Source organism: Ziziphus jujuba, chromosome 8, assembly GCF_031755915.1.
Source record: "Ziziphus jujuba cultivar Dongzao chromosome 8, ASM3175591v1".
NCBI lineage: Eukaryota > Viridiplantae > Streptophyta > Magnoliopsida > Rosales > Rhamnaceae > Ziziphus > Ziziphus jujuba.
Genome location: NC_083386.1, coordinates 15,699,964 through 15,714,716, shown reverse-complemented (window position 1 = coordinate 15,714,716; position 14,753 = coordinate 15,699,964). Strand labels below are relative to the sequence as shown.

The following is a 14,753-nucleotide window of genomic DNA, read 5'->3' as shown; positions in this document are numbered from 1 at the left end:
TTGAAAGAATTTTTTTTTTTTTTTTGTTTTTGTTTTTTTTTTTTTTTTTTTTTTGTTTTGTTTTCATGATAGTTCCCATAACCATCGTCTTATGAATATTAAGACTGTTTTCGTGCAACCATCGTGTATTCCTTGTTGTTTATGGTTTATTTTAGTTAAAGCATTGTCTTCATTTTGACAAAGAGGACTCAACCCAGTTGAAACCCAGTTGAGAGAATCCGATGACCATGAAAAAAACCTTGGCTTAAAGACAGCAAAGCGAACATATAAACCTCACTGTACATACAAATAATATAAAGAATGTTAATAGCCTCTTTTATCTTGTCTGAATTGTCCTAAAAATAAAAATAAAAGCAAAAATATAAAAAGTAATAATAATAAACTTGAGAAAGCTCTCAAACAATTTGGACAAAAGCCTCATATTATGCAAGATAGACATATAAACAATCGTATACACTTTAAAGCCAATTGAAATCCACTTGTCTAAAAATTCACATACAATACATTCAACAAAATCTTTTAACACTTGCAGAGTTATATAATGATCTGCCAAGCTTTATGAAAAATTTTCATTGTATAAAAATTATGATAACCCCACTTTGCTATAAAAGACTCTAGATTGAAAATATTATAACAAAAATATGACCCAAAAAAAAAGAAAAAGAAAAATTGCTATGCTTTCTTTTTCTGTATCTCATTTTACTCCTGCAGTCCTTTGTGGTTAAAAATTCTTCTTGGCAAGATATCATGAACCAAATACAAAGCTTCAAGTCACATTCCAGCTTATCTCTATATGAATTTTCCCATTTTTTGAATCAATAAGATGGTATATTTCATTGATGCGTCCATTGTGTACGACATCAGTGAGATTAATTTCAATGTATCCCAATGATTCCTACATAAAGAAGATAACAAAAATTTTCAGCATTTGTAAGATCTAATAATGTACAAACCAATATTAATAGGGACAATGAGTGATAAAAAACTGGTAATAATACCTTCGATCGAAGACTAAGTCCTGTCCTGCTGCTCATGACCTCCACACTAATCTTGTCGTGCAATGGAGGCTCATCAAGCATAAACTGAAACTCTTCGTTCCAAACCGGGTCACGAGTTCTTCTCATTATCTGATTAAACATCAACTCATAAATTAGTAAAAAAATGAATGTGTAAATCTAACCATTAAAATACTTGCAAAAGCTACTTTGATAAATGTTGGTGAACAGTTAGACTTGTCTACATTGCAAGGTTATATGTAGCAGTTGAAAAAGCTCTACAATTGAGCTACCAATTGAAGCTTAATTGAACTTAGCACTTACCATATTAAAGTTGTGAGAAAAATAGAAATTGGAAATTTTGAAGAGCTTCATTTCATACTTTAAACCATAAACAGTATGAAAGGATGAAAGCAATCTTAGATCATTGAATTCTGTATAGGCTGCATTTCGTAAATGCGAGGCCATTATAGGAGGAGGAAAGAGGTCGGCCTTAGATGTGCCAAATATGCAAATGGGGATGTCAAGATTCAAACTCGAGATCTTATGGTTAGCAAAGCTCTAATGCCATGTTAAGTTACCATCTATTTTAAAAGCTTAACTAGATAAGATGTGGACCCAACTCTGTATATCAAGTTAACAAATTATACACCAACACATTCCCTAATGTTGTTTTTTTGGACTCACTACCTTTGACAATTTACATGAAACTGAAATATGTAATATGCAAGCTAGTTTTGCAGAATACTATGTCTTTGGTTCTTTGTTGGATTCCAGAACCAAGAAATAGCACAAAAAGCAACCTAAAATACCTACTTTGACCAAAGATCTTTTGAGGGTTCAAGTGGTGTCAATATCTTAATCCAAACATAAAGAATGATAAAAACCGTAGAACTTGTAATGCCAAATATATCTGTGGTTCACAGTTGCGAAAAAGAGTCACAGAGATTGATACTTAGAAAAAGAATTGATAACAATTGAAAACGAAAGTTTACTACCTTAGTTTTCTTCGTTTCTCCTCTATAGCGAATCAAAGCATAAGGATTGTTGTGATGCTCCCCTTCTACATCCTCAGCTCCTAGGATCATGACCGAAAGTAAACCTGCTTTACCCAGGGCCTCATCATCCAATGATCTACTTGTTCTGCTTTCCATCTTGCCATTTCCATCCCAAGATTCATTGAACTTGATGCTGTCTGGTTTGAAAGGAACAAAAGTCATCTCCACCACAATTTTCCCTCTACGCTTTTTGTTTTGAGGATCATTCATATTTGTATTCTTGACCAGATCCAATGTGAATTCTTTTGTCTCATTGGGTGTTAGCAGTTTTAGGGGAACTAACTGCATTCCTAACCTGTCATGTCTCCCAACCTGTGAAAAAACATAGTAAACGAACACAACTTGAATTTTGAATCCCCTCTACAACAGCATTATATCAGAATAAATACTGGAAACTACAACGACCAGATTTCTTTAGAATAAATGAATTGCATAACAAACTTTGAAGATAGGCCATTACGACTAAGCAGGGTCCTAAGTTAAATACAAATCTTAAAAGATTCCTATTGCAAATAAAAGAAACTTACTTTGACAAATTTCAAATCAATAATACCATGAAGAAATAAGAAGCTTGTAAGACTCTAATTAGTTAATTGCAGTAAATTTCTACACGAAGTAAAGGGTGAACTAACCAAATACGCGAACTAAACATTAAGGAGATGGAGAGAGGAAAACCTTGTCCCAGTCATACACTTGTAACTCAAGAGCTTGAGATTGAGGATCCTTCACAATAAGCTTGAACTTCTCGTTCCATTCAGGATTCAAGTTATTCATCTTGACTGTTGTCCTCTTTGCAGACAGTCTCTCTCCACTAAAGCTGAGTTTGACATAAGGATCAGAAGTTCCCAAGAAGTCCATGTTCAAAAGTTTCAGTGCCCGAACAACCTTCACATGTAGTATCCCCACAGGCTTCACAACAGCAACTCTGTTCAAAGGCCAACGAAACTAAAGTTCAACCACTACATTTCAGTTTGTGAACTTCACAAATAGACAATGATATGTAATGCTCCATTAGACGATGACTAAATAATGCAATAGAAATAGTTTAGAAATTTAGAATGAGAAATCTTATTGAACATAGCAGAAAACATGGAACTGATAGATTTTGAACATATAGGATCTACTTAGTTCCAAGGAAATCTATATCATCTTGTATAAACTCACGTTGAAGCATCAAGAATAGGAATTTCAAGAGTTTGGGGCCAAAGGTATAGTCTTGCAATTTGTCTTTTGATAGTTTCCTGCAAAGCACCTAGAATAATTTAGTTGATTCAAACCAACCACCAAGTGAGCTTAGTAATCTACCAACCATCTTATACAAGACAATTGTAAGCTCAAAGGAAAATTCCTACCATAAGAGAATTACAGGTGTAGCACCTGAATAAACCGATAGAGGCCAGGTATAGACATTAAATCCCCTCCTAATACTTTCATGCCAAAATCTACATGTGGCTGCACAAAAATTGAAGAAAATTCCTCATGTAAGATTATATGATCCTACCAGTGGAACACAGATATACAGAAATAATACCCAAAAAAAAAAAAAAAAAAAAAGATAAATAAATGAAAAGAAGGTAAGCTCTTTTGTGGCAAGTATGTTCTCCTACCTTTTCCATCAAACAAACTGCAATGTTTGCAAAACAAGGGAAGGAAGGAACAAGAGGTTTCAAATTAATCCGTGGAGACGCAAATATTTGCAAATCTACTAACTGACAGTCAGCACCAGTTAGTCTTTTGAGAGAAATGCATGAAACGAAGCAGATATTAAACAAACACATCCTTAATTTGTCAGGATTTAGTTCTTTAGTATCTTCTCACCTGGACTTTAATTCTTAGAGACAATAATTTTACTACCAGAACAATGTTAGGATTGCCAGCCCATTTAAATATAGGTTCCATGACTAGTTGTTTCTCATTGGTCTTGTAAAATTTTAAACCTGCAAAGTTTCAAAATGCAAAATCAATTATAAGATACCAAAATCAAATATAACGGCTAATGCGAGGTAGAATTTTCCAAAAATTTCACATAAATCCTAGAATCAAGTGGTTCCACCATGTGTTCAAAGATTGGATCTTGCTTGTACTTAATTTATGCTTTATATTCGACATATTTATCAAGCATACGAGATTAGATGATGGAGGGAGTAGACTAACCATAGATTTTTGGAGGAAGAGTTCCAAGACTCAGATTTTCAAACTCAATTGCCTCAATATTAAACTTCCCAATATACTCTGCAAAAATGGACGGTGCCATGTTTCTTATTCTACAACAAATTGCCTGCAGATTGAATAAACTCAGTCTCAAATCTTCAATGAAAGAATAAAAATAGCAGAAGCATTAACTATAACATCACCGTATCGAGGTAAGGCCACATTTGCAGGATAAACTTGTTTAGCCAATCTAGCTGCACATTGATACATATACCAAAAAGAGATTTAAATCAAAAGAATGATATAAATATTACGATCTAAAACCGAAAGCAGAGAAAATATTCTATCTGAAATTAATGATCCAATGCAAATACTAACTCGATCATAGTCGGGGTTTTTCACCCACATTGGAATCTCAGGCAGAATATCTTCAAGAGAACTTGTGTCTAACTCATATAATGGCCTGATAACCGGATCCTGCAACATTAAGAATTACGATAAATCAAAGTAATCGAAGTACTAAAAACAAAAAACAAATGGAAGGAAACTTACAGAACAGGGCTTTTGATTTTGTTAACTTAGTTAAAGTCATTATTCAGCTGTACATTCGATGTTCGTCAGGTAAACGAATACCATTAACATTCAAAACATAAAATGAAAATAAAAGAAGAAGAAGAAGAAAATAAAAAAAGAAGCATCAAAATTTGTTGTACTTTATTTTTGACCTTTTACATTTCCCAACAAAAAAGAAAGAGATAATAAAAAAGGAAAAAACGAAACCGGGTTTAAAGAAGAGTACAAATGCTAATTAGAATCCTCAAGCAACTTCAAATATAAGACTAATTTATCGAATCGACATGAAATGTAAGCGATTAATTTCATCCTTCACTGTGCTTATTGATTGCATTGAAAAAAAAAAAAAAAAAAGCATGAAAAAGATAGAAATACAAAAATAAATAAAATGCAAATAAAAACTTACATTCATTTTGTGAGTCCTTTTAAAACTTTTTGAAATAGAATCTAAAATCCAATAACCAGAACACGCATATCAAATTCATCCTACCTTGACTTTTTTTCCTTCTGAAGTTTTTAAATAAATGCATATATATGTATAACACTAAAATTGCATCTTAAGACTGAAAATAAATAAATAAATAAATAAATAAAATACTAAAACCCACATAAGCATTCCAAAAATGCAGGGGAAAAAAAACCATATATGGAGACTTTCAAGAAAAACCCATTTTGCTAAAATCTAATTTATGACAAAAAAAAAGGCGATCATGGAATGAAAAACTTATACAAAATAACAAATTCTTAGATAAAAAACGTTCAAAGATAGACCCACTAATGAAATGCTGAAACAAATCTTTATGTAATAAATCAAAAGCAAAGAACTGTACCTCTACTTTCTTGGGCTCTGAATAAATGAAAAGGAAGAACCCCACCAATAGTCCAGAAAAGATTCCAATTCCAAAGCCAACAACTCCAAGCAAACTACTCAGAATTCCCATATTCCAAAAGACTCAAAGAAAAATTACGGAAATTGAAATTTGAATCAGCAATTAATAAACAAAAAGAAATAGAAAAGAAAGAAAACTTAAAAACAGAAGATCTTATTTATAATATAAGAAATACAAAATTCAATGAACCACATGGACCGAAACTCGATAAACGCAACATTAATCAAATGAATGGGAAAAACGAGGATGAAGAATGACAAATCTTCCACCAAAAAAAAAAAAAATGTTGACCATGTGAGAAACTGCAAGAACTAGGAAGAAATTTTAGTGAGGAAGGTATTAAGCGGTCAAGGTGGTAAACGAACAGAACTCTCTCCCAAATGAAAGCGCCAAAATGAAGAGAGATAGACACGTTATGGGTTTCTTCCTTTCACTTCAAATTCAACAGCACGTAGTCACCCAAAATATAATAATAGTAATAATAATAATAATGGTAAAAAATAAAATAAAATCATACAGCACGTGTTATATATCGTTTACTTTTACACAATATGTTTCTTCCAAAAACGTAAAGCTGCGTTCTTGAGTATGAGAAATTTCCACTTTCATTGTTGATTTGGCCAATCAGAAGTTTGCATGTGAAATAGAAATACCCTATTTTTCTGTGCCTGTAATTTTGGACTTTTTGATCAATTACATAATATATATATATATATTTGACAGGACTTTTTTGTTAGTTCGAATAAGGACGAAATATCCACTAAGAGTTTTTATTTTTTTGTTATTCCTTTTATATGAATCATCGTTTAAGAAGTTACGTGCTGTACCGAAAAGGAAAAGCCTGTTAAAGCCTTTATGTCACCATCTAAGAGATAGCTTTTATTTTATTTTATTTTATTTATGTTCAGAAATTGAAAGTTTTTCAATTGTTCAAAATTTCATTATTTATATTTTTTTTTACCCATAAAAAAATTTCCAGTGAACTATTTATTTTAAATGAGTTTTTTTTAATAATTTAAAAAATAGAAATTTGAACTCAGAGGTGATTTTGTCACAGATTATCCCCTTTATGTTAGACATATTTAGTTTTTGTTTTTTTTTGGGTTAAATGTTAAATGTTAAATATATATAGCTTGATATTGTGCAAACTGAACTCTTCTTAGAAAATAAAAAGTATGCAAACTATATATTTTACCAAGAAAAAAAAAAAAAAAAGAAGTATGCGAACTGAAAAAAAAAAAAAAAGTATACGAACTAAGTCTCATTTAAGAATCACTATTTATGAGTATAACCTCTCTAAATTTCAGTTTAGAAGGAAGTTCGGCTTTTTTTTTTTTAAATTTTATAGAAGGAAGTTTGCCTACTTATTGACCGATTTTACAAACATATGTGTAGGACCATATAAGTTTTTACAAGGCTTTTTTGGGAAGGGGATATCTACATATATTCAAAGGAGTTGATTACATTCCTTAACTTTTAAGTTTCTGTAATTTAAGTTTTAAATTTTCAACTCAATAATTTAGGTTTTCAAAATTTCAATTTATTGCAATTTTGCTCTCATTCAATTTTTTACTATAGGTTTAACAGTAATCTCATTAAATAGTTTTAAACTATATCAATTTTCAAACTAAAAAAATATAAAAAATATAAAATATTGAAACTACCTTTAATTTTGCACTTTAATACCTTTCATTATTAAAAGAATGTTACTATATGTCACTTAACTAATATTAAATTATACTAAATTTAACTAAAAAGATACTTAAAATGCAGATTTTTAAAACTAATTTTAAAATTTAACATTTTTATATTTTATAATTCGAAATTTAATATTACTTTTGTAAAATTATTGTTAAGATTTTTTAATTAAAAATCAAAAGCCGAAATTGCAATAATTTGAAAAATTAAAAACTTAAATTGTTAAATTGAAAAATTAAAGGTTTAAATTTAAAAATCTTCGAAGTCAAGGTATTAAAATGTAATTAACTTTAATGAATTTTTTTTATCCAACCAATAGAACATGTGTGTCCAAAGTAATTCGTAATTAAATACTTAATTATTGTCTTATAGGGTTCAGATTTTTTTTTAATATTAAATAATTACACAATCTTTTTTTTACTCATATGTAATATTTTCTTGTGTATCGCTCATTAAAAGTTTAAATTTTTTTTATTTTAAATAATAAATCTATTTTCGATAACTCCAACAGGTTATTTAAATTTAAAAGTTAAAATAAAAAATAGGGTTGGACTTTTCAAATATATAGAGTTAAACCCATTTTTTATATAAATTTTTTAATATATTTATTTATTACTCCACAATTATAATTATATTTAATTTCATATTTCTTTTTTATGTAAATTCAAAAAAAAAAAAAAAAGAGTGAAACCCTGAAGAAAAGAACAAAGAGAAAAATAAATTATAATTGTTTATTAGTAAATGAAAGAGTGTTATTCGAGTTAAATAAAAAATTCCACCTTTTATTTTACAAATTCTCCAAAACTCTTTTTATTTTGAAGATCTAGTTGCTTTTTTTTTAATGATAAAAAGCACCATTAATATTGTAGATGCTTTAAACATAGAAAATTTTACAGTATATGGGAAGTATGTACAGTGTCATGAATGTTCGGTTATTTTTATTTATTTTTTAATTATTTTAAGGTAGTCTCGGTATAGATTTGTGAGTGTGGGAGTACCATATATTTTCTTATAGGTCGGCCGATTAAATAATTTCTTCAATTTCAGATCTTTCAGAAAATTCAATTTACTAATTGGACCGTGGAGAAGGGATATTCAAAGATAATGGTTGACTTTTGACATCAACGAGTCACATAGTTTGAAAGTATGAATAATCAAATGATTATATTTTTTTGTTAGTTGTCACGGATAATATTTTTTACATAGTTGCAATATTAAAGACCCCTTCAAATCTATCCACAAAAAAAAAAAAAAAAAAAAGCCCCCCTTCAAAAAATTATTACTCAAAGAAAAAATCTCATTCGAAATATATTTTGTAAAGTAGATTTGTAAGCTTCGATGCATTGATATGCAATCCTAGTATCAGGCGCATTGATAAATAAACAAAGAAATAAAGGTCTTTTTTTGTTTTTTAAAAGCTGAACTCATGCAGTTAATAATCATAATCATTGATAATAAGACAAGCGTATTTGAAAAGAATTTTTTGCATCAATGCCCTAAACCTTCAAAATGATACTCTGCCACGACATTTTTTGACTTCATTAATTTATTTTAGACGGTTAAAATGTCATGTAACCAAGTGTAAGGCCATGACAAATTCACCAAAAAAGATGGAAGAAAGAAAAAATTGTTAGGCCATGACGGTCAAATTAACAAGGATATGCATTAAAGAATTTGTATGTACCATTTATATTTCAATTAGAATGTTAATTATGCCCCTTTTTTATTATCCAAGCGTGTTGCACGTAATATTTAATAGTAAATAATAAACAGTATCAAACAATTCCCTGTATATGGCAACAGCTTGAAAATTCAAAGTGCATAATTCCCAATTTCATAATCTAAGGGCACTTTGCAAGTTTTCGCATAGTTCAAAAGGTATTGGTGCAAGTAACTAAAATTTATATAGAAATAGAATAAACTGGCCGGTAACAATTGGCATGAAATTTACACAAAAAAAAAAGAAAAGAAAAAGCTCATGGATGCTCCATGAGCTTTTGTGAGTCGGATTAGGATAGATAGAAAGTTCACCAAATAAATAAATAAAGGTTATATAGCAAAGTTAATGGGGAAATTGTCGTTGCTGACGACTTAAGCTCACTTTTCCTTGCATACTTTCAAAAAAAGAAAAAAGAAAAAAAGCTAAACTTAATTCTTAAGTATTTATACATTAATCATTAGTGCTTTATTTGTTTTCTTTTGGACAACCATAAATGGGGCGCACCAAAAGCAACTTTTTATTTTTTATTTTTTTAATAAATTTTATGTGCAATCTTTAGAAGCCCCATTTGACAGGCTGAAATTGATTTTTAAAGTTGCCCAACTAATCTTAATTAGAGGAGCTTTAGTTGGTGCCAGATACAACAAAATATTAGAATGGATAAAATTATTCTCATAGTAAGAAACATTAATAATTAAAAGGATAACATAAATATACCCAAAATAGAAGGAGAAACCAATTTCTAGTTTGCATGAAACTAATTTTCTATTAAATTTTATGTTTTACGCTTATGCATTTGTCCACAGAATTTAATAGAAACTTAGGATTTGTCATGTATTGTATTACAAAATGTTTTTTTATTTTATGAAAATGCAAAGTAACTAAAATCTCGTCCAGGGATAAATTAAGAAAATATTCAAAAGATGTTTACATGAATCTGAAAATTTTTGGAAATTGTTACATAAAGGGGTATAGATAATATTTATTATTGTAAGTAAAAAATATTTATTTTATATAAATATATGCAATAGTTAATATATATCGTATATAATTATGGATAATGATTTTTATTTTTGAAAACAAATATTTGTTTACCATATATATATATTATTTAATTTTTAACAAACAAATTTATCATTTTTATCCTCATAAAATATTTTTTAATATATTATTGAATACGTTTTTAAATACTAAAATTTCAAAATCAAGTTTAACATTTTTCATTTTACAATACTGATTTATAAAAATGTATTTTGAAAATGTTACGGAACCCCTTAAGTTCTATGGTTACAGGCAGCTAGCTTTATATATTATAAAAATAATTTGTTCAGATTTGCGTTTATATACATAATGTTTTTATTTTTTAGATGACCTAAGTCCTATAATGGAAATTCTTATTGTTGCTTCTTATCATTAGGTGACCAAAATCAAATCAAAACTAAGAATTTTAGGTGATACTGGAATTATCATAATAATGAATGGTCACCTCTTAGTCAATTTCCACCTACCAAACATGTTTGGATGAGCTATTGTGGCCGATCCTAACACAACTAATTATAAAAGAATTTGGCCTGAAAATATAAATTAACAAATAACAATGATTCAATTAATATCACCACCACAGATCTTACATGTAATTAGAAGATACGACTTAAAACAATAAAAAAAGAAAAGAAAAAAAAAAAGAAAGAAAAACTGTATTTTGAATTTGCTTGGAGCATTTTCCCAAGAAATTATTACTATATGTGTTTAAAATGGTAGGAATTAAGAAAACAAATACTTATAAATATTTGTATTTGTATATTTGGTCCAATGAAAAGCCACTTACCATTAAGAACACAATTTTAAACCCTAGTTCAATCAAAGTTTGAGTAAAATCCCTCTCTTTTAGACGCCTATATATATTTATATATATATATTATTGTCTAAAATTATAAGAAAATTAGAAAATAAATTTTATAACTTTCAGAACTTGTATGTATGATGTTGTATGATCTGGATTGATCCAAAATCACAATGTCCTTAAAATGAATTTTGCCACATCAGTACAGATGGTTTTGTGATGTTTGGATCCTAGGATACAACGGATGGTTAGATCTTGGATATGATACCACCAAAATCTTTCTCTGTGAACTTTCAGTACCTAAACTTTAACATACACAATGCTGACAACACCAAAACCCAAAAATTCATTTATATTCAAAAGAAGGATGTATCCTACGTTCTTTCAAAAAGCAATTTTGTCAAAAGCCCATATTTCTTCAAAACCAAACATTAGGAAAAACTAAAAGATTGAGCCATTAATACCCATTTAAACTCATTTATGTTAAATCATTCAATTCCATTTATTAAAAATGTTACAATCTCCCATAGGAATGATTTGACGACTAGAGACAATGCAGGACTCTAGTGTAAAGCTCTATAGTTGGAACCCGTATAGGATAGATAGATGTTACCCTTTGAATCTTTCCTTGCGAGATTATATATACTTTACTGACTAATGATAGATATGATAGCTTTAATCCATTTCGTCGTTTATGTAAATGATAATATAATTCACACATGATTCCTTCTTGGTATACTTCAATTCTAATTGTTATGTTCATTTTGGCTTTGAACACCTTCTTAGTTCTACGAGATTTTCTAGAGAAATGTGCTCTTATATAATTCTCCTTTGAAGCATCCATTTTTCTTTCTCATATAAGTGATTCCTATTTCCAATCTAATCAGCATGTTTATGCATAGATTACCAAACACACACATATAGGAATAATTAAAAGCATACCTTATGCTTAACCTTCATTTATCATTGTTTCAGCATAGGAATGGGTAGAGGAATAACCCCTATAGTGATCCATCCCAGTCTTTACAATTGCTTTCTTCTATTGAACCTAGATCTTGGGATCTCCAGTCTACTAGGTTGGATTTCCATCATATCTACTTTTCCTATGGGATTCAATCCCATTCCCCTCGATGACTTCTAAACTAAATTTTATTTAACCCTTTGGTTGGCGGATCTGCAATGTTATCTTTAGATTTTACATGGTCTATCAAGATAACTCCAGCTGAGATTAACTGTTTAATGGAATTGTATCTACTACGAATGTATTTAGACTTACCATTATACATAATATTATGAGCCCTTCCAATCACAGATTGACTATCACAATGTATACTTATTGTTGACGCAGGTTTAGGCCATCTTGGGATATCCTCTAAAAATTGGAATAACCATTCAACCTCTTTACCACATTTATCTAATACAATGAACTCAGATTCTATCGTGGATTGAGCTGTAACAGTTTGTTTTGAGGACTTCCATGTTACAACTGCATCTGCTAATATGAATACATAGTCACTTGTGGACTTTGAATTCTTGATATCTGATATCCAATTCGCATCACTGTATCTTTCTAATATAGCAGAATATCTTGTATAGTGAAGTTCGTAATTACGAGTATATTGTAAGAATCTTAATACTTTAACGGTTCATTTATAATGATTTTCATTTGGATTACTTGTGTATCTACTCAATCTACTTATTTTCATTTGGATTATTTGTGTATCTACTCAATCTACTTATAGCATACGCTATATCTAATTTTGTACAACTCATTAGGTATATCAGAATTCCAATCACCCTTGCGTATTCCACTTAAAATACACTCTCTCCTTTACTCTTGGATAAGTGTAAAATAATATCTATGGGTGTTCTAGTTATATCAGCATCATCTGTACTAAACTTATCCAGTATTTTATCCACATAATGTGTTTGACTAAAAACGATTGCATTCGAAGTTTTAGTGATTTGCATTCCTAAAATCACAGTGGCAAGCCCCATATCTTTCTTGTTAAATTTGAATTTTAACATGACTTTTGCAGTTTGGATCATATTGTCGTCACTATCTATGATGAGTATATCATGTACATACAAACAAAGAATGACATATCCGTTCTTTGTATCTTTTACACAGCACATATATCACACTCATTTATTTTAAATTCATTATTTAGCATGGCGTTATCAAATTTTTGATGTCATTGCTTTAGAGATTGTTTTAGTCCATACAAGGATTTCACAAATCTATAGAATTTTTTTTCTTGTCCTGGTACGGAGAAACCATCAGGTTGCTCCATATAGATCTCTTCATCAAGATCTCCATTAAGAAAGGCTATTTTAACATTCATTTGATGTACTTCAAGGTCCTGCAATACAGTGATCATCGGTACCATCCTTATAGAATTTATTCTCGTTACTGGAGAATATGTATCAAAATAATCAAGGTCTTCTTATTGCTTGTATCCCTTAATTACAAGCATTGCCTTGTATTTATCTATTGTTCCATCTTCTTTCGTTCTCCTTTTAAATGTCCATTTGTAATCCAACGGTTTACAACCTGGAGGAAGATCTACTAACTCCCAAGTGTGATTCTGCAAGATGAAATCAATCTTTGTTTCCATAAATATCTTTACGAGAGTTTACAGCTTCTTGGAAGTTCTGAAGTTTACTTTTTAGCACATAAATAAGAAAATCCAAACTAAAGGATTTTTCCGTTCTTATTCTCTTGCTTCATTTAAGATCAACCTCAATCTTAACTTTAGTCTCCTATTCTTGATCACTATCATGATTATCTTCATTGATAGCATTATATGTACAAACTTGTACAAAAAAATGTGATAAAAAATGAAGCATTTCTCGATTCCATTATCGTATTCTTGTGTATATTAGGAATTTCATACATTACACAAGAAACCGATAGACATTACTATTTCGAGCATAATATATGAAGATGCAATCAACTATTTTTGGATCTATTTTCACTTTCTTATGAGTAAGTACCACTAGTTTGGCCAAATACTCCGCACTCGTAAGTATTTATAGGAAGGTTGTCTTCCTTTCTAAAACTCATAAGGCATCTTCACTTGATTCTTTCAAGGTACTTTATTTTAAAGGTAGTTCACTGATAAAATGGTTTCCTCCACGAGTTTTAAGATAATCAAGAACTTATCAGCATTGCATTCATCATATCTTTCAAGGTATAATTTTTTTCTTCAGCCACACCATTTGAATGTGGTGAATATGGTGGAATAATTTCATGTCTAATACCATGTTAAGCACAATACTCATCAAATGGAGTTACATACTCACCACCATAATCACTTCTTATTACTTTAATATTTTTGTTGAGTTGATTCTCAACTTTAGTTTTATTGAGAATAAACTTCTCTATTTCCTCATCCTTGCTCTTAAATAAGTGTACATAGCAATATTTGATGCTATCATCGATAAAGGTGATAAAAGACTTATTACCTCTTCTAGTTAATGCGAATTTCAAGTCATATATATTACAATGGATATAATCCAAAGGTTCGATATTCCATTCAATCGTTTGATATGATAACCTTGTTGATTTTGCCTCTAAACAAGTTTCACATTTTTGTTTGGAATCAATTTCAAATGTGGAAATATGATTCAAGTTAATTAATCTCCATAGAGAATTATAATTAACATGACCTAGTCTACTATGCCACAAATTGGAAAACTCAAGCAAGTAAGCAGAAGAAATACTAATTTTATTAATTTTATTAGGCTTTATAGTCATTACACTTAGTTTAAACAAACTATGGACTATTTAGTCTTTCCCCACAAATATTCCATACTTAGACA

The 14,753-nt window shown here is 29.6% G+C and overlaps 1 protein-coding gene across 3 annotated transcripts; it reads right to left on the bottom strand.

Annotated features, from left to right (window-relative positions):
- Nucleotides 1-395: 395 nt before the first annotated feature.
- Nucleotides 396-6,228, bottom strand: LOC107413697 (synaptotagmin-3). Of its 3 annotated transcripts, none has more exons than XM_016021714.4 (12): nucleotides 5,608-6,228; nucleotides 4,583-4,681; nucleotides 4,408-4,458; nucleotides 4,208-4,331; nucleotides 3,872-3,990; nucleotides 3,661-3,762; nucleotides 3,431-3,505; nucleotides 3,218-3,294; nucleotides 2,729-2,978; nucleotides 1,994-2,365; nucleotides 999-1,127; nucleotides 396-895 (listed from the first exon to the last, which is right to left on the bottom strand). In XM_016021714.4, exons 1-12 carry the CDS (start codon nucleotides 5,716-5,718, stop codon nucleotides 767-769), a joined length of 1,638 nt encoding a protein of 545 aa, XP_015877200.3. In that variant the 5' UTR covers nucleotides 5,719-6,228; the 3' UTR covers nucleotides 396-766. The 3 variants fall into 3 exon arrangements, with proteins under 3 accessions (XP_015877200.3, XP_048327013.2, XP_048327014.2); XM_048471056.2 differs by lacking the exon at nucleotides 5,608-6,228 and adding an exon at nucleotides 4,757-5,576; XM_048471057.2 differs by lacking the exons at nucleotides 3,872-3,990; nucleotides 4,208-4,331; nucleotides 4,408-4,458; nucleotides 4,583-4,681; nucleotides 5,608-6,228 and having other exon boundaries at nucleotides 3,406-3,505; nucleotides 3,661-3,700.
- Between the last annotated feature and the right edge of the window lie 8,525 nt (nucleotides 6,229-14,753).

What these genes read in the sequence shown, in the direction of transcription:
- LOC107413697 (XM_016021714.4), bottom strand. Translation starts at nt 5,718, where the DNA reads ATGGGAATTCTGAGTAGTTTGCTTGGAGTTGTTGGCTTTGGAATTGGA. An exon ending in GCCTCTATCGGTTTATTCAG is followed by an intron (nt 3,295 to 3,430) that starts GTGCTACACCTG and finishes GGTGCTTTGCAG; the next exon opens with GAAACTATCAAAAGACAAAT. An exon ending in GAGAAACGAAGAAAACTAAG is followed by an intron (nt 1,128 to 1,993) that starts GTAGTAAACTTT and finishes ATGTTTAATCAG; the next exon opens with ATAATGAGAAGAACTCGTGA.